This window comes from Ascaphus truei, chromosome 3, assembly GCF_040206685.1.
Source record: "Ascaphus truei isolate aAscTru1 chromosome 3, aAscTru1.hap1, whole genome shotgun sequence".
In the NCBI taxonomy this organism is placed as follows: Eukaryota; Metazoa; Chordata; class Amphibia; order Anura; family Ascaphidae; genus Ascaphus; species Ascaphus truei.
In genome coordinates, this window is record NC_134485.1 from 122,722,408 (window position 1) to 122,748,729 (window position 26,322).

The 26,322-nt window shown below is 44.2% G+C and overlaps 1 protein-coding gene across 10 annotated transcripts in view; it reads right to left on the reverse strand.

Annotated features, from left to right (window-relative positions):
- The window catches only part of DCAF6 (DDB1 and CUL4 associated factor 6), a 397,587-nt gene that overhangs the window by 289,017 nt on the left and 82,248 nt on the right, over window positions 1-26,322 (reverse strand). For all 10 annotated transcript variants that reach the window (XM_075589478.1, XM_075589475.1, XM_075589477.1 and 7 more), the window contains exons 4-6: window positions 22,399-22,491; window positions 16,408-16,593; window positions 8,171-8,284 (exon numbers count right to left, since the gene is read on the reverse strand). In XM_075589478.1, the coding sequence (XP_075445593.1) occupies window positions 8,171-8,284; window positions 16,408-16,593; window positions 22,399-22,491 (393 nt within the window). The remainder of the gene's footprint in view (window positions 1-8,170; window positions 8,285-16,407; window positions 16,594-22,398; window positions 22,492-26,322) is intronic.

Below are 26,322 nucleotides of genomic sequence, written 5' to 3' on the forward strand. Positions count from 1 at the left end.
GACCAATGTGTGAGGTTCTGTGTCCCAGAAAGGAACTGGATCTTGTGCCTATCTGCCCTGCTATCGGGAAGGGCACTGGCATCCTTCCAGGGGATTGCGAGAGAAGACATCCAGGACAATATCCATGTAAAGGAGGTTTTGCTTACCCGGTATGCCCTCAACACTAAGGCTTACCGGGAGATGTTCCGGGTGTCCGTGACAACTGCCCAGGACTCCCACATGGAGTTTGCCTCTTGGCTGTCACAGCACATTATGCGGTGGCTCGAGGGGTGCAAGGTCACTAAATTCTGAGAACTGCTGGACCTCATTCGGGAACAATTCCTGCAGAAGTGTCAGCCCAAGGTGAGGGAGTGAATAATTGAGCACGAGCCCACTACCTTTACAAAGGCTGCAAAGATGGCACATGAATTTGTGACCACGCGCCCACAGTACAGAAAGCGAGTGCTCGCCCCTGACGGGTAATCCGCGAAGCGGGTCCCTAAAGGGACGGATGCTACGGGGTTGCTTGACGGTTCCATCTGTAGGTGCCCAGTCTTGTTACATCTGTAACATTGGCGTTCGTGGGCAAACTCAGCGGGCTTGCTAACAGTCCCACCAGCAGCTGGCTTCGTCCTCCAGCAGCACGACAAGTCACCTGCGTGGGACTGGCAACAACCAAGGAGCAGTGAGCAGCCGTCCACCAGGTACAGCAGTGGACCCAGGCGGCGGTGCCTACACAATCTTCGGCACAGTGGCACAATCAGACGGCATAGCGGAAACAGGTTGGCATTCAGTTGCATCAGTCGGCCTGCAGGTGAATGATGTCCAGAGGAAGAATTTGCTTCCAGTGACAATCAGAGATCGCCAGGCAACCGACCTGATCGACTCCGGTGTCATAGTCACTTTGGTGCAACCTGATATGGTCAGCCCAGAGCACTTGCTCCCTGGCACCGGGATGCAGGTCACCATGCAAGATGGGGGAACTAGGCCAATCCAGGTTGCCCAGGTGTTTCTCGACTAGGGTGCCGGTTTATGAGTGAGAGATGTGAGTGTCCTGCCAGGTTTGGATACTGAGATCCTACTCGGTAACGACCTGGGGCACCTCATCTGCTCATTTGCTGAAGAGGATGCTCCTGTGGCCGCAGTCACAAGGAAACAAAGTTGGGCACTTGCACAGGCAGGGGAGCATTTGGTACCCCTGCCCCCTGAAGAGATCACCATCCCCTTGCATTTGGGACCACCAATTCCTGGGGTCCCCGAGACTAGGCAGGTAAGCCAGACCAAGTCTGTACTGTGTCCTGACCTCCCTTCGACGTACCTGTTTCCCCATCCCCTGACATAGTAACTAAGGGTGAGTGGCCGGAGCTCGGTGCATGGTTCAGAGAAGCTGTATACTCCAATCCAGACACAGGGCATGAGACTGCGGGTGGCCGAGCCTGTCTCTGAGAGTGGTCGGATCACTATCTCTGGCACCGTGGGCTCTTGTTCAGAGAGCAAGCCACCGATGCTCAGGACAGGGTATGGACAGGTAGAAGACAGCTAGTGGTACCCAGGAAGTATAGGCAGCAGTTGTTGCAGTTAGCCCACTCCATCCAACTAGCGGGGCATCAGGGGGTCTCCCACTCTAGATCCCAACTACTGCAGTGTTTCTACTAGCCGGGGGTACCCAGACAGTAGCGGCGTTGTGCCACTCCTGTGATGCTTGCCAGCGAGAAGGCAAGTAGGGTGACCGTGTGGAGGTCTCCCTGAACCCACTACCGGTGATCAGTGAACCTTTTCAGAGGGTAGCAGTAGATATAGTGGGTCCGCTCATTATCGCTACTAGGACATGGAAGAGTTACATCCTCACAGTGGTTGATTTTGCAACCAGGTACCCTGAGGCTGTGGCACTTTCCTCAATCAAGGCATGAAAGGTGGCAGAAGCATTGATAGGGATTTTTACTGGGGTAAGTTCCCTAGTGAGATTCTAACCGATCAAGGGGAGCAAGTAATGTCTGAATTGCTCCAGTGTCTCTGGGCTACGTGAGGGGTGACATCCCCTTACCACCCCCATACAAACGGACTGTGTGAGCGGTTCATTGGTACCCTGAAGCAAATGCTGCGGGCATTTGTAGAAGCTGAACAGGGAGACTAGCAGGCTCATTTACAGCATTTGCTGTTTGCGTACCGAGAGGTACCGCAAGAGTCCACCTGGTTCTCACCTTTTAAGCTCCTATCTAGGTGCAGGTTCCAGGGACCGTTTGACCTGTTCCGTGAGGGATGGGAAAGGGAGACTACTGATACTTTGGTGCTACAGTGTGTAGTAGAGCTCAGGGACAGGTTAGAAAGGCTCATGGCGTTAACACAGGCTAACATGCAGGATGCTCAGACCAAACAGAAGCGATGGTATGATCGGAATACCCGTATTAGAGAGTTCATCCCTGGGCAGCAAGTGTTTGTTCTGAAGCCCACTCGACAGAACAAACTCCTGGCTGCTTGGGCTGGCTTGTATACGGTACTCTGGCGGATGAACTAGTGCAACTATGTTGTACAGTTAGATCCTGAGACAGGGAGGCATAGGACATACCACATTAATATGTTAAAGGTTTATCACACATTAATATGTTAAAGGCTTATCTCACAAGTGAGCCAGCAGTGTTGGCTATCTGTAGCCCACCGAAGAGGGACCCGGACAGCCAAGCTCTGCCCGATCTCCTAGGACAAGCTAGGTAGGGAGGCACAGTAGTGCAGGTAGGGATCGGTCCCCAGCTTGAGGCACCCCAGCGGTGCAGGCACGAGCTATGCTAGACGAAGTATAAGGTCCAGGCAGGACCCACATTACTGATCACCGGAACACACTGGGAATCAGAGACCATTGCATAATAATGCCAATCGGTTATCTGCCCCGCATGGATGAGCTCCTACATGAGCTTGCGGGGGCAAGGTATCTGACTCATGGATCCCTCTGATCCAGGAGGCGCAGAAGTCAGCTTTCATCACCCCGAGTGGCTTATATGAATTTCTAGTTATGCCATTCGGGATGAAGAATGCCTCGGCTACCTTCCAACGCCTGGTCAATAGGTTACTGGAGGGGATGCAAAGTTTTGCTCGGGCATACCTATATGATACAGCTGTGTTTAGCAACTCCTGGGAAACACATTTAGTGTATGTAGCACACAGTGCTGAGGAGGATCAGGGAAGCAAGGTTAACCCTCAAACCCTCCAAGTGCCTAGTCAGTATGGCAGAGGTAATGTACCTCGGGCTATGGGTAGGAGGGGTATGTCAAACCAGAGCCGGCGGCAATTCTCGAGTGGTCAGTGCCCCGTACAAAGAAGCAGGTTATGGCTTTCTTAGGCACCGCTGGGTACTATAGAAAGTCTGTGCCCCAGTATAGTGCCCTGGCCAAACCCCTGACAGACATGACCCAGAAAAAACTATTTGTTCTGGTAGCCTGATCTCCCGCTTGTGGGGAGTCATTCCAAGCTCTGAATTCTGCCCTGGCTTGTGCTCCCATCCTGGCAGAACCAGGATGCACCAAGGGATTCCTGGTGCAGACTGATGCCTCAGACTGTGGTATCGGTGCTGTACTGAGCAAGGTAGGTGAGGATGGGGGAGAGCACCCAATCGTCTACCTGAGTCTTAAGCTGTTGCCCCGGGAGGAGGCTTATGCCACCATTGAAAAAGAATGCCTAGCAATTGTGTGGGCACTGAAGAAGATACAGACCTACCTGTATGGCAGAGCTTTTACTGTGATCAATGATCACAATCCACTCAGTTGGTTACAGAGGGTGTCAGGGGAGAACGGGAAACTGCTACGCTGTAGTCTTGCCCTGCAATAATTTGATTTCACTATCCAGCACAAGAAGGGCAGTGAACACTGCAATGCCGATGGACTCTTCCAACAGGACACCAAGTGACCAACGAAGCTCCAGGACAGCCAGGCTTGTGGAATTACCTGATGAGGTGACAGCCCCAGAGCCTTCATATTGAGGGGGGAGGTGTGACGTAGGGGGCAGTCGGCCTTCATAAATAAAGGTGAAGCCCGGCTGGCTGCCCCAGAAACAGTGTGTCAAGGGCTGAAGCAATGCACTTTGATATGTTTCCCTGTATTTCTGTTCCCATTTTACTGTCCCCTGTAAGCACCATAGCTAGGCATGCCATGTGTAGTTAGGTCTCCTGGTAGGAGATAGCTACAGAACAGGGACTTTGGGAACGTGAGTTTAAGGGTGGATATTGGGGGGCAACTAGACTTAGAATCTATATAAAATTTTGCTGACCGGAGTAGCCGGTAGTATTGGTATTTTACCCGCAAACCGCATATGATTTGCGGGGGCACGTCTGTAAATGAAGACGGGGTGTATTATTCAAATGTTATGTAAAGTATAGCAAAAACCTGACCCGTTTTGGGCTTTACCTGTTACCCGTGCCCCAGAAATATAAAACTTGGGAGTGTAAGTTTTAGGTGGGATATTTGGGTCGAAATATATTTCTCTTGTTTGCAGGAGTTCGGGGTACAAATTTACCGGTAGTCCCGTAATTCTCCCTCACGTGCAGAAATGATTTGCAGATACGCAAGGTGAATTACACACCATGGCTGCAGTGTCCCCCAGAATCCAGGTTTTCGAGCCCAAGTATCCCAGGCCCCTTTCCCTCATAGGTATAAGGTTCCCCAAGACATATACTTTATTAAAACATATTTTATAATGTTTTGTGCATACTGTATAAATGTCTATACAGTCAGCCCGGGCATTTGCATAGGTGTCGGGATGTCTGCATAGACATCGGAGTTCAGAGGAGAGAGGATGTCCAGAGGTGACAAAACCATTTGGTGAGAGGGGAAGGGCGATTTACAAGGTCCGGAGAACACAGGGCACCCTGTGGGGACACCTTTTGGACTTGTATGTATTGTGATAATATTAAAAACAAATAACTTTATTAATAGCCACTTAAAATAAAGATTGTTAAAACGATCATTAAACAAAGGTGTATCCTGTAGTTAAGACCCTTGGCTAAGAGTCCAGAATACCTCAAAGGATGAAGGGGTAAGTAAATCCCTTCACTTGCTGTGTTTGGAAAATGTACCAAAACCTCGCAAAGTGGTACTAAATGTCCACTGTTTTTTTGATAGGAACACAATCTGATACCTAAACCAGTACCCAACTGCTACTACTCTACTGCTGATTGTTGGCAGAGTTTGTTCACCGCTGTACACTGCAGCATTAGAGTTTTACAGACAACAGGACAGAAAGGCAGGTTACTTTAGGGCACAGGAGGCTGTTTTCGAGTGCTTTGACCCGCTATTGTCAGATTAGGAGTACAGTAGCCTACATGCAGGTCATTATAGCACACTCCTCATATACAACAGCGCTCCTGTACACCAGCCTGTTATGTTTATGTATATGTCTCTATATACAGCTTTAGGCAAATTCAGCCATAGCTGGTAATTGTTGACCATCACATTAGATTACTCCCAGGTCACCATCACACTGCACAATAAGCACCAATTCACTATATCATTTTATTAAGTGCTATACTTGTGTACCTGGTAGACATATTCTGTCCTGATCGTATGCGGGTTTCCACAACATACGGTGTTAATCCCAAATTTTACAACAAGAAAGTTCCAGTTAGGCAGACCTGGCAAAGGTTTCCTGAACGGAATCCACATACTCTCGTTCTGAACACGTTGCTATAGTTGGGTACTGGATTGTGTTCCTATCACAGGAACAGTGGACATCTAGTACCACTTTGCGAGGTTTTGGTACATTTTCCAAACACAGCAAGTGAAGGGATTTACTTACCCCTTCACCCTATGAGGTATTCTGGACTCTTAGCCAAGGGTCTTAACTACAGGATACACCTTTATGTTTAATGATCGTTTTAACAACCTTTATTTTAAGTGGATATTAATAAAGTTATTTGTTTTTAATATCACAATACATCCAGGTTATGATTGAGTGCCCTTACTAGGTTACATTTTCTGTGTGTTTATAGTCAATTATTTACCTAGGGAGCACCATCATTACACAATAATAGATTCTGCTTTTGCGGGGGTACCCCTCTTGTACACCTTTTGGACTGCCAGACCTGGTGGAGCCTGCCCAGGGGGTGGCAATGGGTTAGCTGGGTGAAGATGCAGCTCGTAGACGCATTTCCCATGGCTAATTCATATTTCTCGCTCACCTGGCTTTTCTAGCCAACTTGACACGCCTCGTCCTCTGACATCAGCCAAGAGAAGAGTGTCACGGGAGACCAGGTATTTACACCTTTTAAACCGGGATCATAACATTGAGCAAAACAAAGAGGTAAAATAAATTCCGATTTATTCCTTGGAAACAGACGTACACGCAATGGATTACAATATACAATGGAAAACACACTTACTGGGGGATCTGGGCTAAAAAACGAACCTTTCCTAGCTCGAATAGTCCATAAAACAAAGTCTTTAGGTTACCTGGGTTTAGCCCGAACAGTCCTGAAACTCCAATTGGCAAGTAGTTCCAGCCACCACCGCTGTATCTCTTCCTGAGATGCCAAAATCCCTTGACTGGCAGATAGTACCAAAAGTCCTGTTACTCCTTTCGGCGTGTAGTTCCAGACGCGACCCCTATGTTCTCTTTTCAGAACTTGGCCCCAAAAAACAGAACTTTGAAAATTTCTTGCCTTGAAATTTCTGAAGCCGGCTCGCGTCTATTTCTCCAAGAGCATCTTTTGGTGATTTTGAATTTGCCACTAAAACTTTATTCCTTTTGTTTGCAGGAGTTCAGGGTACAAAGTTACTGGAAGTCCCTTAATTCTCCCCGCCGTGCAGGCATGATTTGTGGGTTCGCGGGGTGAATTACATTGGCGCTGCACAGTGTTCCCCAGACTCCTAGTTTTCAAGTCCAGGTATCTCAGACTAATTTCCCACACATACAGTATATAAGGTTCCCCAAGGTTTATACTTTATTTAAGTATGGTTTATAGTGTATTATACTGTATGTATAAATGTCTATACAGTCAGCATGGACATTTACATACTGTAGGTGCCAGGATGTCTCAATAGACATCTGATTTCCAAGGAGAAACAGGATGTCCAGAAGTGTCGGGCCATTTGGTTTAACAAGGAGGGGCAGAGGAACAGGCCCAGAAGCCATGTTTGTTCTCTGAGACAATGTGGAGCCTGCCCAACAGGTGGCCATGAGTGGTCTGGGGGGGGGGAGTGCAGTTTGGCACGCCCCTTCCTCTGACATCAGCAGCCAGATGAGCCCTGCTCTGATTGGCTGGTGAGAAAAGTTCCCACACTCAGAGTGGTTGGCAGTCCCAGTTCATGTTAGACATAGGACACAGAAGTGAATGAAAGGGGCTGCCTGAATCAGAGCTCTCTCTCAGTCTTCTGACTCACAGGTAACTTTATAACTTGGTCCAGTGAAGCGCCGGTAGGGTTTCCCAGGGGCTTTGCTTGCAATACCAAAGCACTAGGCATTGAGGTGCCAGGGAAGCCTAGCCTAGCTGAGGACCAGTTCTGAGGAATAAGGTTACTTGTTCCAGGCATGGTCCAATGACGTGGAGTGGACAGGGTAAGCATTTTGCTGAAGCAGGTGCCCTGCAACTAGGAACGGCTAGATTTTACCCCCAGACCCAAAGTAAGTGTGTATTTCTCCGTCTTTTGTATTTATTTTGTGTGTCCGAGGTTTTACTTCGAATAAACCTAATTTTATTCCACCATCTTGTTTTGCCTAGTGAATGATCCCAGAAAAATATAAATGTATTAAAAGTCCTGGTCTCCCATGACATTATTAACACCACAAGAATTGACTTGGAATATTTCCATTTTTGACAAATACAAGCTTGGTATATAATCTCTGATCCCTTATTGCAAGGGGCTAAGCACACCTTTAGAATGGACTAGGTGCACACACTACTAGAAGTTGGAAAGTATATAGAGGTTTTGTGCAATGTAGTATCAATGCTCCTAAAATATCCAACCACCCTCCTATAGCTAGTATTACAAAATAGTGGTGCGGGATTGGTCATATGACATTTTACAAAGCAAACAACAGATCAAAATATTTTTTAATGGCTTACTATAATTCTCATTGCATTTCCTGTCAAGCTTAGGGAGACCAAAAGCGTGATTGTACGAAAGCCCAAGACAAACAATGGCTAAAGAACATCAAAACAATGGAGACTCGGTCCAAGCTAAATAGTCTATGAAATAGCTAATCTTACGTCTTTGCAGTCTTCCTTAGTACAACTGGTCTTCGTTCGAACGTCAAACCATCTCACAGTGCCATCTTCACCACAAGACAGAAATGTGTAAGGATCATTAGGTACAGTTATGATCTGTAAATAAAATTTTATTTTATTATTATTAATGCAATGCGTATGTACTCTTTAATACTTATATTTTCAGATACAGTATAGACAATACCAATGCATCCTTACAATAAGTGGGCTATTATTGTGTCTTAAAGTTTCTTTATTCAATCGTTTGAAGATACAAATTACTGTATGTGTGTAACGGTAGGGGGTAGCCAGTCTTCATAATAAAGGTGAAGCCCGACTGGTAACCCCTAAAAACTGTGGGTCCCTGGTATCTTAGCAGCACCATACACCGGGGACACTGAATGTATAATGTGCATAATGACGGTCAATAAGACTGGGATTTCGGGACTGGGAGTTGAAAAGGGGGGACATTTGGGTGGAAATGTGTTCAAAACATGTATACATGGTCGGGGGGCAAACATACTGGGTGTCCCCCATTTTACCCACAGACCGCGCCTGGTCTGTGGGTACGTGTATGAATGTTGTCCCTGTAATATCTTCCCTTTAGAATATTGTATGTCCCACCCACAATGCTTAGTGTAACTGTTGTATTCCTGAGCCCATGTTAGAATAAAAAGATGTACTTTTAAAATATGTATCCATCTCTAAACAGACAGTCCTGGTATTCCGATAAGTAGCCAGGATGGCTGCATAGAGATGGGGGATCAAAGAGGAGAAGGGAAGTCGAGAGGTGTCAGAATGTTTGGTGAGCGGGGAAGGGCGGAGTACCGGGTCTGGAGACAAAGACTCCTCGCGGAGGAGACTCTTTGTTCTCCCAGACTCTGTGGAGCCTACCCAGCGAGAGGTATAGCGCTGGCAAAGGGAATCCGTTGCTGGTAGGCACAATTCCCATTGGTCAGTTTGAATTTCCCGCTTACCGGCAATATTCTATCTGGGGTTAAATGGCAGAATAACTACACACTAGCAACATGTGATGTAACATCACTTTATACATGCATTAGACATGAGAATGGATGTGACGTGGTTAAAAGAATAATAGAGACAGACCCCGATATCACCAAAGACCAACGAGACTTTATACTAGATGGGATCAAGAATGTTCTCCAACATAATGTGTTCTGGTTTAATGATATTTACTTCCTACAAAAGTGCGGAACCGCAATGGAGACCAGGTTCGCACCTAGCTATGCAAATTTATTCATGGCCGGTTGGGAAAATGACCATGTGTTGTCAGGGCATGGCTTTGGTGCGAACCTGGTCATGTGGAAGAGATATATAGATGACGTCCTCTTGATCTGGGAGGGAGATGATCCTTCCTTAGAAGCTTTTTTACAGCAAATCAATACAAATAATAAAAATTTGGTGTTCACATCAGTAACGAGCAAGGAAACAATCAATTTCTTAGCTCTTACGGAATATATAGAAGGAAATAATATTAAAACAAAAACTTTCTTCAAAGAAGTTGACGCGAACAACTATCTGCTTAATACAAGCTGCCATCATCCAAATTGGCTACGGAACGTACCATATGGTCAGTTTCGTCGCATTAAAATAAATTGTACTGACGACAAAATCTTCAGAGACCAGCTGGGAGTTCTAAAAACTAGATTTGAGGAGAGGGATTATACCACAGATACTATAGGAAGACCTGTAGAGAAAACCAAGGTCTGAAGAGGGGCGATCTTTTAATTTCGAAAGCACCAAGTGAGAATAAGGAATACAATGTCTCGTTTGTGACCAAATATAACAGAGAGGCTAGTAAAATCAGCAAAATTATTAAAAAAAACATTGGCACATAATCCAAAAAGACCCGATACTGAAAGACTATATCCCTAATAACCCCAGAGTTATTTTTAAGAAGGCAGGGGACCTCAAAAGGAAATTGGTCCCAAGCGTTTTTAAAAAGGTAGAAGCACCAATTGTACAACACTGATTACCAAAAACAATTGGATTTTTTAATTGTTTTTCATCCAAATCGTGTAAATAAGCGTCCAAGGAAAGAGTGACCTTTAAGTCAAAGGTAACAGGAGAAGAGTTTCAAATGGAACATTTTATTAATTGCAGAAGTACATTTGTGGTCTAGATGCTGGAAGGCCCATGTGGACTCCAGTATGTGGGATGCAGCTCAATTCCATTGAGGGTCCACATACTGGAGCACATGGGCAACATTAGGAAGAGGGTACTCACTTACTGTGTATCCAAGCATTTTAGTACAGCACATGATGGGAGCCCCCTGGGTTTAGTCTATAGAGGAATAGAAGCAGTGCCACTCAGCTGGAGAGGCGGTGACAGACTTAAAAAACTGCACCAGCGGAAGACCTTCTGGATTTATAAGCTAAAAACACTGGTTCCTAATGGCCTGAATGTGGACATTGCCTTGTGGCATTTAATTGAAGGGACTTTTCGCCCTTTGGCCCTCTTCGATGGCCTTATCTGTTCTAGATGGCTCTCATGGTTCCCGCCCTACCCCTATTTCCATCACTTTTATCCTGTTTCTTTCCCCCACCTCCCCCTCTGTTCTTCCATAGAGACAGGGACATGAGGGTTGGATAGCTGAATAAAGCATAAACTATAAATTAGAATGAAATGAGGAATGTATTTAGAGCCCTTCCCTCTCTTCCTTTTTAAAGTCTTTTTAAAGTCTTTCTAAGTTTGTTTTAAAGTCTTATCTAAGTCTTCACTGAAGTATTTTAAAATTCTGTCTAAAACTCTGTTTATGATAACTTTACAAAAATTATATTTTTAAGATTATGAATTTAGGATAATGTATTGGTAATAGTAGTGGGGGTAAGGTGGAGAATATGGGCATTTTGACAAGTCAACAAATGTATTTTGTGTATTTCAATATGTATTCTATAATATGTATTTGATTTTCAGTGATCTCTATATTTTATAATGTATTTTTATAATATATTTTATAATGTATTTCATACATGTTTTTTGGACAATGCCCTTCTGAGGGAGTGAGTGATACCTGTCTGTGATCGGGTAAGATATGGTATCAGAACTAGGTTGATCATTACTAAGATTATTTAACTTTTTCCCTTGGGGAAAGTTTATTTAAGTATGGTACAAACGGGGTCTAAAACAAAGAGATAAACTAGACTCAAGCAGCAAGGTATATGAAGCGAAGAAGAGGACTTGTACTGTTAAGCCACAAAGGAGGGAATGGTCTGAACTCCTGAGCCGGCAAGTGGGGAACATTAAATCAGTATATACCTTGATGGCAATGAAGGGGTTACTATAGGTTTGACAGGCTTAAAAACGGATACCCACTAACACATCTGGGACTTTTTCTACAATGAGTATGTGGGCGAAGTACAGATTTATCAACCCCCCCCCTTCTCTTATTCTTCTAATATAAGAACTGACTGGCCAGACTGACTGATGACATCATTTGTTTGCCAATCACAACAGGAATGTTCATATGCAGACAGTTGGGGGCGGAGGTAATTAAACACCTTCAGATGAGAGCAGTGGGTCTAATGAGGAAGAGGACCTACTTAAAGGAAAGAAGCAAAGCCAAGCAGTAACATTGGAGTCTGACCAAGCCATGGTCACAGCGAAACGCGTAGCTCCGTGAACTGTACCAGAGAGGCCACCGTAGGAGTCTGTGCTGCTTGCGCCTCAGCTGCGTTCCAGAGCTATATACCGGACGCAGGAGCAGGGACGTTGGGGTGTCGCGGTCGGCACGGACTTGAAGCGGTCGCCACTTGGACAATTTGTGAATGTGGAGTTAAGATTTGTTTATGCCATTAAAAGTTTTTTATTATAATCCAACACTTGGGATCCGTCAGTACCTTTGTGGTACTCAATTTATTTAACACAGAAGTTTTTGTCACCTAGAAATATGGTCCTAATCATATTTACTCACATGTTATGATCAAGTACTGTATCAATTGAGAGGCAGGTGTACTTACCTGTGAATATATACACTCCTAAATCCAGATTATTGATTTATAAATGTATATATGCTGCCTTATGAGCGGTTATAGTTTATTGTCCGCTATGCAGATACAGACTTACATGAAACTGCTATTTCTAGGTGACAAAAACTTCTGTGTTAAATAAATTGAGTACCACAAAGGTACTGATGGATCCCAATCCTTCTATATATAAGGTAGGGGTAACATAATAAGCCTGACATTGGTACAATCATGACAGGCTCTGATAAGGTGAATTTCACCAATAGAGTTATACTGTGTGATGTGACCACCCTTTACTTGCACGATTGGCTGATCAGGAGAACACACCCCCAGCCAATACGCATAAGATGCTCCTGGAGTGGCCGGATACCACTCCCTACACCTTGACAAAGCGCCTCCAGGGCGTGAAACGTACGTCGGTTTTTAGTGACGTCACCGTCGTGACATCATCAGGGAGCGCATGAGTGGAGCAGGGAGAAGGAGTATACCGGAGTAGCACTGCAACAGCACGATCCTCTACAGCTTAACCAGGTTGTATCCCTCTGTTCTCAAGCCCCATGGCGTTTCTAGCATACATGCCCCTGCACATTGGGGATTGCATGCGCAGATCAAATATATAATAGGATGGCCTGGGACTAAGTACCGTGGATATATGATATATACATGTTCCCAACTACTGGGGCACTGGTTTAAGCTGCATGAAAGATACAGCTGATTGTGCTATCATACACTATGTATTTGTTACTATAGATACAGTATTTATTATTAGACTCATAGGCTAGCGATTCAAAGACCCTACATATATAGAAATATACTATTTGACTAGGTCTATATCCCTGCCTCTGATATCTGGTATTTTGTGAATGACCAAGTATACATTATAATAGGTTATGTCGGTTCCTCACATCCTTTCCCTCCCCCTTCTCCCTTGTCTCTCTGCTATCAAAGAGACAATAATATATGGTGTTAGACATTGACTTATAGGTCTCTCCACCCCTGCGGAAATTCCCTGTTATTTTATCCAATGTATATTGATGTGACAGAAGACAGAAGCAGCCGGATAAATTCTGAAGTGTATAGGGATATATTGTCTGCTCAGATTCAGCCAAATTCAGCGAAGTTGATTGGACGGCGCTTCACTTTACAGATGAACAATGACCCAAAACATACTGCAAAAGCAACCCAGGAGTTTTTTAAGGCAAAGAAGTGGAATATTCTGCAATGGCCGAGTCAATCACCTGATCTCAACCTGATCGAGGATGCATTTCACTTGCTGAAGACAAAACTTATGGCAGAAAGACCCACGAACAAACAACAACTGAAGACAGGAGGCCCCCGCTGCCATGTGCGACCCCCCCTGCCTTGCAGAGGCCCTCCTGCCGTGCGGAGGGCTCACTGCTGCCATGTGCGACCCCCTGCCTTGCGGGTGAGTGTGTGTGTGTGAGTGACAGACTGAGTGACTGTGTGTGCATGTGTGAGTGTGTGTGTGTCTGTGTGTGTGTCTGATTGTGTTTGTGTGTCTGTGAGTGTGTGTGTGTGTGTCTGTGAGTGTGTGTGTGTCTATGAGTGTGTGTGTGTCTGTGAGTGTGTGTGTGTCTGTGAGTGAGGGTGTGTGTCTATGAGTGAGTGTGTGTCTGTGAGTGTGTGTCAGTGAGTGAGTGTGTGTGTCTGTGAGTGTGTCACCCTCTCTCCCTCTCCCTGTCACCTTCTCCCTGTCACCCTCTCCCTGTCTCAACCTCACCCTCTCCCTGTGTCACCCTCTCCCTGTATCACCCTCACCCTCTCCCTGTGTACCCTCACCCTCTCCCTGTGTCACCCTCACCCTCTCCCTCTGTCACCCTCACCCTCTCCCTGTGTCACCCTCACGCTTTCCCTGTCGCCCTCACACTTTCCCTGTCGCCCTCACCCTCTCCCTGTCACCCTCTCCCTTTGTCAACCTCACCCTCTCCCTGTCACCCTCTCCCTGTGTCACCCTGTCCCTGTGTCACCCTCTCCCAGTGTCACCCTCTCCCAGTGTCACCCTCTCCCAGTGTCACCCTCTCCCTCTCCCAGTGTCACCCTCTCCCTCTCCCAGTGTCGCCCACTCCCTCTCCCAGTGTCGCCCTCTCCCTCTCCCAGTGTCGCCCTCTCCCTCTCCCTGTGTCGCCCTCACCCTTTCCCTGTCGCCCTCTCCCTGTGTCAACCTCACCCTCTCCCTGTGTCACCCTCTCCCTGTATCAACCTCACCCTGTGTTACCCTCACCCTTTCCCTGTCGCCCTCACCCTCTCCCTGTCGCCCTCACACTCTCCCTGTCACCCTCTCCCTGTGTTAACCTCACCCGCTCCCTGTGTCACCCTCTCCCTGTGTCACCCTCTCCCTGTGTCACCCTCTCCCTGTGTCACCCTCTCCCTATGTCACCCTCTCCCTGTGTCACCCTTTCCCTGTGTCACCCTCACCCTCTCCCTGTGTCACCCTCACCCTTTCCCTGTCGCTCTCACCCTCTCCCTGTGTCACCCTTTCCCTGTCACCCTCACCCTTTCCCTGTCGCCCTCTCTCTGTCGCCCTCTCCCTCTCTCTGTCGCCCTCTCCTTCTCTCTGTCGCCCTCTCCTTCTCTCTGTCGCCCTCTCCCTCTCTCTGTCGCCCTCTCTCTGTTGCCCTTTCTCTGTCGCCCTCTCCCTCTCTCTGTCGCCCTCTCCCTCTCTCTGTCGCCCTCTCCCTCTCTCTGTCGCCCTCTCCCTCTCTCTGTCGCCCTCTCCCTCTCTCTGTCGCCCTCTCCCTCTCTCTGTCGCACTCTCTCTCTGTCGCACTCTCTCTCTGTCGCACTCTCTCTCTGTCGCACTCTCTCTCTGTCGCACTCTCTCTCTGTCGCACTCTCTCTCTGTCGCACTCTCTCTCTGTCGCACTCTCTCTGTCGCACTCTCTCTGTCGCACTCTCTCTGTCGCACTCTCTCTGTCGCACTCTCTCTCTGTCTGTCTCTTATTCTCTCTTTGTGTGTGTTCTCTCTCTCTCTCTCTGTGTCTCTCTTTCTCTGTGTCTCTGTGTGTGTGTGTGTGTGTCTCTCTCTCTGTCTCTCTCTGTCTGTCTCTCTCTCACCCTCACTCTCTCTCTGTCTCTCTCTCTCACACTCTGGATCTCTTATTTACCCTATATATCTTAACTGCCCTATACCTACACCGAAATAACCTATACTGCTTTCTTCCAGATCTAACTCTCGAGCTTCACACGGAAGATATCGGAATCCCCCCTAAACCAGAAGACAGGTAAGGAACACCTCCCCTCCAATGTATAACATTGCGGGAATGAGGGTACCTGGACATTGAGGGACTGCAGATCAGGTAAGATCCCAGGCGGGATTGCTGCTTTAGATATTGTGACGCTGGGGCGTCCAGGCACTAGTTATGGGGTTCAGGAAACTAGTCATTCACATCTGGCTTTTTTTTCTAAATCCGACATTTACACACACACGCGCGCGCGCGTAACAAGGACTAATTGTAGTATAATGTAATACAATAAATAAACTAATGTCAAAAACGAATGTTGTTCTTACTAGGAATTTATTCGTTTATTTTATTTAAAAAGCAGGACTGGGGGCGGGACAGGTGGCGGGGCTAGGGGGCGAGTAGATTTTTTTGTTCGGCGAGTAGATTTTTGGGTGATTTGTCGACCACTGTGTGTGTATATATATATATATATATATATATATATATATATATATATACACACACAGTGGTCGATATATATATATATATATATATATATATATATACATATATATACACATATACATACACACATATACACACACACACATAAACACACCCCTCTCCTCCTCCCCCCCGCACTGATCTCTGTCAGCCGGAGGAGAGGAGCTGCATGCTGGTTTACACACTTACACACACACTTATATACACACACATACACAGTATGGAGGGGGGGGAGCTGCCTTGAGTTCAGCCTGATTAAGGGGGGGGGGGAGAACAGGGGGACAGAAATCCTCCCTGGCGCCTGTGCTTGGATTGGAATGCATATCTACTCAGGTGCAAGCTAGTGCAATCAAATTATGTTGCCATTGATCATTGACTAGATGAAAATAAAGCAGATATTTTTCTACCTGGTGGTAGACAGCCTTTAATATGGCAAAAACATTGCCTTTTCAGTTTGACAGAGTGACTTACAGGATTCTCTTATTTAAAAAGAACAAAAACAGGAAGGAAAAAATTGTGTGCAAAGGAAATTATTGCCATTTTAAAAATGTACACAAATATCATTTACCTCATAAGCAGTTCCATAATGGCATGCAAATTGGCATTGTCGGTTTGTGTCTGTGTCTTTCTCAATATTTGTATAACATATAACTCCATCCCCAGAGCAGGATATAATTTGTTGATCATTGGTAAATGGCAGGAACTTTGCACTAAAAATATTTGCTTTATGACCTGAGCGAATTCTTGTCAAAACCTGGAAAAACAAAAACAGAAAACAATTATTTAGATAAATCATGTGAATTCATAAATCCTAAATGTTTTGCTTTCATATTATAGCAGATAAATATAAAGTTTATGGTTGCAGTCATAATACTCATATACAGTAGATGCTTACATTGCTATTACATCTTTGGACATACCTTGTACAATTGAAATGTAAAGTATACTGTATGTAATGTATCTTTCCTGATAACTTATTTTAATAAATCCTGAAATAATTGTATAACTTAATATCATATTGTTTACTGAAGACAGATAAATAATTGACTTCCCAGGATATGTACAAATGTAAGGGTTACTACATGCATGTCATCATATTCAATGGTACAGTAAATAATACCTACAAAACAGTTAATCATAGTGCAGTGTGCAAAATATACGTTTCTGACCTCCATGGGCCTTCATCAGGTTGGAAACATGTATATGCATACATACTCCCGCAAATAAAATACTATAATAATTTGCATCAACTTTTTGAACATCCTGTTTTACCCTTGAGAGTATCATCATACCAGTGAGTTACATTGTGTGCGAGTGTGGCCTTCTCCCTTTATTGGCCATGAATTAAGATAATGCTGGAGCAAATTGCTTCAAAATCAAGATACTTTTCCACAGTCTGACCTATTTGCATGAGCTTGCGATAGGAGGGTGTGTGTGTGTGTGTGTGTGTGTGTGTGTGTGTGTGTGTGTGTGTGTGTGTGTGTGTGTGTGTGTGTGTGTGTGTGTGTGTGTGTGTTTTGGGGGGAGTTGTCCCTTTCCATTGTCCTTGGGACACTGGAACAAACATATAAAAAGTGGCTTGTTTATATTTCTTTAAATTAATATTTTAACTGGTTTGTTTTGTGATGAAGTCACTTCTTATAAGGGAATTTTCACACAAATCTCTGTATAGAAAATATATATGTATAGAATATCTGTATAGAAAATGTACTATATTAGGAGTACATAAGGGCCCCCGCTCATACAGCGGGTTCCATTCCAGGCCGCCGCCGTAAAGCGGAAATCGCTGTACAGCGGGGCCCTACTGTATTGTATTGTACCTTTGAAAACAGAGATGCAGAGCTATAAACCGACTGTTTTGCTGACAAATGGCATCTGATAAGGAGTTGCGCAGGCGCTAAAACTGTTGCTTAGTGACAGCCGGATATTCAGCTGCTGAGGGAGTCATGCTGAAAATCACCAGAAAAACTGAACAAGCGCCGAAACTAATAAATATGGATATACATTGGGAAGCCCTGTATGAGCAGAACGCTGTAAACGGAGCACTGTAAAGCGGTGCCCTACTGTACTTCTACGTTGATCTCAAATGCATCAGAAATTTGGAAATTCAGTTACAGATCCCCGATTCATGATTTCTGCATTAAGCTTTAAGAAATAAAGTAATTTTGGTACGTGTCATACACTAATATACATACACCTTTTTACAGATTCTGCCCAAGCAACATCACACACCAAGCCACCTTAACAAATCCTGCTATATTTCAGTGCGTAAGGCACTTGGAGCAAGTTGCAGGCAGGACACTCACAGACACGTTCCTAAGCTGTGGACTGAAACCGGAAGTGACACTGCGAAACCGGAAGTGACGTAGCACAGTCTGGTACCGATACCAGCAAGGAAGCTACTAGCTGGGGAGGACTCCCCAGACGAGCGGTGTCATAATGGGGACGGAGGTGGTGAGCAGTTAAACTTAAGATGTCATTGTCACGGGAGACCAGGAATTTACACCTTTATACCGGGATCATATCATTGAGCAAAACCAAGAAAAAAAGCAAATTGCGATTTATTCCTTAGAAACAGACGTACACACAATGATTTACAATATACAGCCGAGCTCAGAGAACCGTCTTTGAAAGTCCCAGCTTATAAGTAAAATACATTTACAAACATTGCAGTTTAATAAAAATATTATTTATTTATAAATATTTTACCAGGAAGTAATACATTGAGAGTTACCTCTCGTTTTCAAGTATGTCCTGGGCATAGAGTTACGATGACAAATAAAAATATACTTTTACACTTCTTACTTTGTCTAAGTCTTTTGGGCTATGAAAGGTAGAATGGGAATACAGTATATACTTTTATTCCCACTAGCTATATCCCTCATACACTGTAACCCTGAGTTAGACTGTAAAAACCTTATAGCCACATTGGCTATTAAACATTTTATGAAACAAAAAATATTTCCCATTTTTCTTCTAAGTCCTGAAGTGAAATAAAAAGATGCTTAGCTGCAATCCCAGAGCTGTAGCTCCTTCCCTTAAGGAAACTTAATTTTCTTTAGAACCAAAAAACACTTAGGCACACTCCCAGGACTGTATTTCTTTCCTTTACTGAAACTTGGACTTAGGTTTCATAAAACTATATACAGTTAATATATAGTTGGAGAAACCCCCCAGAACCTCTATACTGATTCTGGGGTACCTGGGCATGTACTGGGGGGACCCTCACTAATTTAGGGAACCTTGACCGTACCACGGATATACAAATCCCTATGCCCTGATTTACCTTTCTGGTCGGTGCTGAAGCAGGGAAACTTGGCGGTGAGTCGCGTAACTGTTTTCAAGGGAAGATTTTGACCGGGGTGATATGCCTATATGTCCACGGGAATACGTCCAGATTCCCAGATACATTTTTGGGGTGACCAGCAACTCTGGACCCCTGCTACCTAGACACAATCTAACAAAACTTTTACCGCAAAACCCCCCTTGAAACTCATAGCCTGAGAATCTCCATTGGTAAGCACTCCTGGAAAGGTAAAACACACATAAATCATTTATTGTCATATAATACATTCAATTCTGGCACAGACCAGGGGGTAAAATGTGGCACCAGGGGGTAAGATATCCCTAGAACTGTACCAGGGTCCCCTGTGTAATGAGGGGGTGCCCAGTGTTTGCCCAGACCCCCTAAAACTAATGTAAAGGTTTGGGGTTACTCTAGCCAGAGATAAAGCTGTGAGAATTATAAAAGTAAAGTTAAAATGCTTAAAAGTCTAGTTTGCTGTGTGTAAGAGATAACGGCAAGTGTAAAGGGGACAGTTTAGTTTTACACTGTGTTTCCTGGACGTGGAGCGGACAGGGTAAGTCTACTGAAGCAGGTGCCCTGCACCAAGTTGAGGATAGTGGCTCCACCCAGAACCCCTGTTAGTATGTATTTCCCTGTTTATGTGCATTTTTGTATGACTGCGGGTTTTCCTGAATAAACCTATTTATTCAACTTCTTTGTGCAGTCTAGTGGTAAATGATCCCGGATGGTAAAGGTGAACAAAAGTTCCTTGTCGCCGTGACAGGCTTTTTTTTCTGGTTGCAGTGGTGGGATCACCAGGCTTTGAGTTAGGATTTCTTGCGGGAAATCATAGCTCAAAGTCGGTGTTGATTTTTCAAGATCGCGGTACAACTTATTGCAGGCATACTTTGTACAGTGCGGGGAATACCACTATTCAGCATCCCTATGGTTAGATCGGGTGCATCTGAAAATGGCTGACTGTCACGGGAGACCAGGCAGTTTATGCCTTTTCAACCGGGATCATTCACTGAGCAAAACAAGGTAATTAAATAAATTGTACTTTATTCGCACAAATTCGCTTACACACAATGGAACACAAAATACAGACGAAAAGACACACTTACTGGGGGTCGAAAACTAGACTTTCCTAGGTGCAGGGAACTCTAAATAAGAGTTTTACCCTGACCGGGACTTAGCCCGGAATCTCCTGGTTCCCAAATCGGCATGAAGTGTCACACGCCACCGCTTCCTTCTCTTCTGAGAACTTGGACTTTCTTGACCACAAGTTTGTACCAAACTCCTGGAACTAAAATCGGCTTGCAATCGCAGCCGCGACCGCCACGTTCGGTTTTGGGAACTTGCCTGCTAAAAATCAGGACTTAGAATCTGGCAGGCAGACTTTTCAAGCTTGAAATCGAAGCCGGTTGCTCTGCTATTCGTGCAAGAGCAACTTTGAAAAGCCCGCCCACGCTCTTAATACTGGGGATCTACAATCTTATTGGCTCACAGAATCTTTATAGTATTCTGAGTTTCATTCATGAAACTCAGCAGCCAATCATCGCATGGGAACTTTCTCAGCAGCCAATCAGAGCTACTGTAAGCCTGAAAAGCCGGGTCAGCAGGAAATACTGTATGAAACTGCCAAGGGACATGTCATTGTTTTTTCTTGTATGACATTGTAAATGTGGTTAGCCTATTATCTAGCAGAGCGAACACATTTATGGTATTCTAAATTGCCTGGTTTTGTTATATAATAATAATAATAAACATTTCATATGACACTTTTACACTTTTCTCCCAATGGGACCTAAAATGCTTCACAATTACAGTATAGTGTGTTGTACGCAGAACATAGGAATGTTTACAGACACAGTGCCTGTCCAGATGTGTTTACAATCTATGTTTTTGGTACCTGTTTGAGACCACTGATCCATCACACACTATATATTCTTTGTGAAACTCAGGTTTTGGTGTGGTTTTTGTCTAGGTCAATCAAGAAGAGCAAATGTTATTCAATTTATCTTTAGGAAGAATGATTTTCATTTGACCTGATCCAGAACAATCCATAACACAAGAGAAAATTGATGGTCATATATCTTTTCTATACTTTGAGCAAAACACAGATCATGTGTACTGTTATTGATAGAAAGATCAAGAATTGAAATCTTTTAAATGCAAAGTAAATAATAAGTCCCCCAAAAGTATAATTAATTAAAAACTGTGTGAAATGTTCGGATTTTATTCTCTCTACCAAATCAAAACAGGATCAAATCATCAATGATCACTCTGAATCCAAAAGGATTATCATCAATCCAAATTAATTTTATTCAAACATTTTTAAATTAAATTTAGGGACCATTTCTAACCCTACAACTAATTTTCTCAATCTGCAAATGTATGTCCTTTTGAAAAACACGCCATAAGTTCATGCGTAGTAGTATAGCAGTACTCTGATTAAACCAATAGTAAATCAACAAGTGATATTTTTACTTTTCACCAAGTCAGCTACAGTACCACCAACAGCAACATTCAGCATTTTATCAAGTTCAATAGTCATCTTTTATAGTAGACATATGGACCATGGTAAAATACCAGATTGTAAGAGGAACTTAAAAAGAAAGCATCCAAAACTATAAGAAATTGCACTTCTTCGCAACCCCCCTTGTTTTTTTTTTTTAACAAACCACATCAAAATAAGTGTTATTTAATAATATGTACAGTAAGTAAATCAGAATACATTTTTAGTTGCGTTAGTAAATATGCTGGTACTTTCATAGTATTTACAATACTACTTGGCACAATAGAAGGACCACAAAATCTGTAAATCTGCATTCAAATCCAAAAGATATATTTTGGCATTTCCTCACTTATTAGATCTTTCAGAATATGACCGGGAATACAAAATTTTTAAAACAATCTAGGGAAAAATATATCAAGACAGTGACTGTCTTCAAAACACTGCAGTAAATACATTCTTTAACCTTACACTGAGGACAGATCTCTTAAGAGCAGAAGTTAATGTCACCTCAGACCTACAGTAGCAGAGTTATTTGATAACCAATGCATATTCTGCTGACTCGTTTCCCCTTATCGCCTCATACAACCACCACTCCCCAACACACTCACTTGTGCAAGTCGAGCAAAGTACCTCGGTACATGGTGCCATTTTAACTGTGCGCTATTTTCAGTTTTCAGAGCAATGCTCCAATTTGCAACATCTGATACATAGTGCCCATATTGTATAGAATACAGTACATAATAACATTAACTTACTTTTTTATTGTAGGGGTTACTAATGACCAAAGTGGTATCATCAGATCCAGATAAGATGTATTCTCCAGTACTGTTCCAAGAAATGGAGTTCACCTGTATATACGATATATATAAAAAAATATATATATATGAAAAGCAGAAAAAATAATCAAAATATGACAAGTCAATCATACATTTATGTTTTCTAGACATAGGGGTTATCTATTACACTACAATAATGCCGATTGGTTTCCTATCGCACAGAAAATCCATTTGACTTCAATGGGAGTTTCCATGCGATAGTGCCCTAATCTGCTCTATCGCAGTGTAATGGATAGGTATTGTAGCCCAAAGAGCACAGCAACAAGAAGTAAAGGAATAGATGGATCTAGAAGTGAGAAGCCCAAATACATTATTACATTCTAATAAGGGTCACAATGAATATTCTGCAATGCAGTTAAATTATTTTCATATCACCAAAATTAGGCATGTTTTTTCTAAAGAAAAACACAAAAGCTGGAGTATAAATTAGAATTCTCAGTAGACAACCTGCTATAATGCTCATCTTCAATGGCTTTATATTTAATGTCTAATAACTATGTTTCCTCCAACAGGCAATATACTTTTACGGATTAATCTTTCAAGGAAACTTTTCATACCAAATTACAAGGGGTCATCTATTGAGATTAGAGAAAAATAGAGACGCCATCAACAGCAAATAAAAGGTTTTTGTTTTACAGTAATGGCAGTGACAATGTATATTTTAATACCCATAGAGACTGATGGCATATACTGTTTATATCTTAAAGAAAAGTTTAGACTTTTTAGAAAGTAAATATACAGAATATAGGGATATGCGGAATAAGATAAAAAGATAGGAAGAGCATTGATCCAGGGAGAAATCTGGTTGACCTTAGCATTACTAGAATCACAAAGAAATGTTTACCTTTATAAAAAAATAATTGGCAAACTTTAACTGGGGGTTTTGCTGGCCTTTCTGTGGATCAATACAAACATAGGATGAATATATCCCAAATTTAAGAGGATGAATTTGATGGGCGTGCAGTATGACCTTTTTCAACCAAATGTACTGTTATCTCTTAAAAAAAAAAAAATGTGTACACCACACAATCATGTACAAATTACAAAAAACAACTTAAAAAGATACTTGGGGAGACTTCAGGTATCCACCAGACTGAGCAGAACCAGAAGACTGAGCTCTGTGAAGGCTCCGCCAGATTGCAGCCAAAAAGGCAATAATCTGTGCACACACAAAAAAAAGGCACCAGAGGAGAAGGGAAAGCTTGAGGAGAGGCTCCTTAGAATATTAAAGTCAGATTACCCCCCCACCCCCCAAAAAATCAAGCAGGGCTCTGTTTTGGTGCTAGGCAAAGTGAAAGCAGAGTGCTGAGCTCTGCAGAAACCCAGCTAGTAATCACCCAAAACAGCACTAACCTGAACAAAAAGTGTCAGGCAAGGAGAGAGGAAAGGGTCCGAAGTGAGCTGGATGGAAAAATATCTCTCAAAAATATCCTAGATGCCTCCAAAACAGCAGCAACATCCTGAGAAGGCAGTGTGATGGTAGACCAGGTCTTTTAAAACATTTATATTGACGGGTGTGACAGGGTGAAGTCAACCCCTATCAGTTATGCCTGGGAAACATATGTCTGAGTGCTTCATCCAGCACTCATAAGGGTTAACTCAGGTGGAAGCTAGCTAATCATGATGTAAGCTGATACCTGAGAGCCAACAAGGTAGATAAGGATCTTGTTACCAGCAGTAGCTGCCTGTGTCAGAGGAGAGCACATGGATAGATGTGCTGCTAGCCAGAAGGATACAGCATACTACTTACTGCAGCCAAAGTAAGATTTCTTTAATTTGTTTGCATGACTGCTTAAAAAGACTCTTACGGTTTGGGTATGGTTTAGCCAGCCAGCCTGCTAGCTAGGACTGCTGTGTTAGTCAGTTTTCTCCCAATGTGGAGCAGGATTTATTTGCTTAAAGGGACAGTGTACCCGCATGTTATGTTGCTGTGGAGAAATAAAGCCACTGAACGTTTTCATTTATCCTGAAACTACACGTGTGGACTGTTCCCTGACCTCGGCTACAGGCCGTCCTGCCACAACGGGATTATTCAATAGGCAAAAAAGGCAGTGAAATAAAATGGGGTTTATTTGGATAAAACCTCAGAAATACAACAATACACAAAATACAGAAATATACACACTAACTGGGGTCTTGGGTATGAGATCTAGCCCTTTCCTAGGTGCAGGGCTCCCACTTGCAAAGGCTTCCCTGATCGGAACCTTGTTCCGGACGTCCTGAACCGAGATTCATCAGAAACTCCTGACCTGGACCTAGTCCCGATACTCCTGGAACTGATTTTGACAAAAAATCCTGGTCACGACCCCTAGTTCGATTTGTAGAACTTGGCTGCAAAAGAAGAAACTTAGTCTCTGCGAGGCAAGCTTTTCTAGCTTCAAAATGAAACCATTTGCTCTGCTATTTCGAACAGAGCAACTTTGAAAAGTCCACCTTAGCTTCATCGACAAGTCACAGGATGGTCTGGATGGTCTGGTTCTCGGCCATCTCCTTACATACAATCCGCTAAGCTATCCTTAGCATAGAGATAGGAGGAGCGACCAATCAAAGCGAGGGAACCCTATCCCACTAGCCAATAGGAATAGGGCCTCGTCCTTTGGCTGAAATCAGAGGCGGCGTGCCTAGCCGGCTCGAAATGCCATGTGAGCAGGAAATATGATTTAGCCAATGGGAGAAGTGCCTTCGAGCCTTATCTCCCCCAGCTAACTCATTGCCAACCGCTGGACAGGCACCACCAAGTCTGGCAGATACAAAAGGTGTCCCCACAGGGGAACTGGCAATTCTCCCCTTCCTCACTGTCAGGATCGTGCTTAGGCCCCACCCCCGTGACGCATCTCGCGATGTCACGAATGACGCGCGTCAAGCCGCAACCTGCGCATAGGCGCCGCGCTCCCAGGAAGGAAAACACCACAGGAACCGTCTCCAGGTTCTGTCTCCGTGACAACACGGGCAACCTACGGCGCATGCTGGCTAAATGCAGACGCCACGCGGACACAAGCAAACAAGGGCTTAATTCTCTCAATTATTCCTCAGCTGCTATACACTCCACCCCTGCCAATCAGTGGATAGCCTATGTCTGATTGCTCATTACCCTGCAGCTGTGGGCTGTCCTACATTCGTTACCTTGCACTTGTGTGCTGCCTTTCCATTGGCTGCCTGCCTTTTAAATACTCAGCCAGCCCTCCTACAAACTGGTTGAGCATAAACTCTGTTCTTGTGACTTGTGCTTACCTCTAGCTTCTTGCTGTCCTGTCTTTGCCTTGTCTTGCTCCCTGTATTTTGACCTCAGCTTACACCCAGACTCCTGCCTTCTCTGACCCCTGGACCACGGCTATGGACACAACTATTCTACATTCTATACCCCTGGACCCCGGCAACCCACGACGACAATCCGATCTCTCCACTCCTAGGCCACAGCAAATACCTCGACCAATCTGACTTCTCCTACCCTGCCCCAGCTACACGACTACCACTCTGCACTCCGGATGTGGCTGCTCGGTTGTAGGTCGGTGGCTAACAAGATCCCCACCTCAACCTCGCGGTCCTGCCTTGTTTGTGATGAGCACTCGTTACACTCGCCCACCAAACGGTCTTCTCACCTCTGGACGTCCTCTCCTCTTTGAGCTACGGACTCTATATAGACATGCCGACATCTATGCTGATGCCCTAGCTGACTGTATAGAGTCTTATAGCAAATGTATAAAACCTTATAAAGCATACTTCATTAAACTATGCACTTTGGGGAACCTTAAACTTATAAGGGAAATGGTTTGGGGATATTTGGGCTCGAAATCCAGGACTCTGGGGGACACTGGGTTGCCCCGGTGTAATTTACCCCGCGTA